The sequence below is a fragment of the Trypanosoma theileri genome (assembly GCF_002087225.1).
Source record: "Trypanosoma theileri isolate Edinburgh chromosome Unknown TM35_Tth_31_V1, whole genome shotgun sequence".
NCBI classification, from domain to species: domain Eukaryota; phylum Euglenozoa; class Kinetoplastea; order Trypanosomatida; family Trypanosomatidae; genus Trypanosoma; species Trypanosoma theileri.
The window spans coordinates 3,794-4,183 of record NW_021639873.1 but is presented as its reverse complement, the minus strand read 5'-3'; the positions used below and the strand labels follow the sequence as shown (position 1 = coordinate 4,183).

General features: G+C 44.9%; 1 protein-coding gene across 1 annotated transcript; it reads right to left on the bottom strand.

Annotated features, from left to right (window-relative positions):
* Position 1: 1 nt before the first annotated feature.
* On the bottom strand, positions 2-388 carry TM35_000311000 (uncharacterized protein; the record flags this gene model as incomplete). The annotated part of the gene is made up of 1 exon (XM_029028581.1): positions 2-388. A coding segment is annotated over one exon (387 nt), but the record flags the coding sequence as incomplete, so codon positions are not given.
* Between the last annotated feature and the right edge of the window lie 2 nt (positions 389-390).

Genomic DNA, 390 nt, shown 5'->3' with positions numbered 1-390 from the left:
GACGTTCACTGTGTAACTTGAGAGCAGCAGGAAGAACATCCATCAAAAGAATTCTTTTCTTTGCAGCTGTCATCTTGCTGTCCTCCTTGCAGAAATGGAATCTACTATTTGCAACCTCAAGTGTAAATCCATATTCATTATCATATACGTCTTTAGCCGAAGGATCTTTTTTCCACTGTTTACAGTACTTTAACACCCTATCCACTTCTTTGGCAGAAACAGCAAAACGAATGGGTTGAAAGTCTTTCTTCTCAGGTACATCATCAACAGTTTTCGGAGCAGAGACAACGTACGCATCCCAGGGACCCTGTCCTTTCTGCGGTAGCGGCTGCACAACAGCTGCAATGCACCCGTAGGCACAACACAGCAAGAGCAGCGCAGTGCACAACA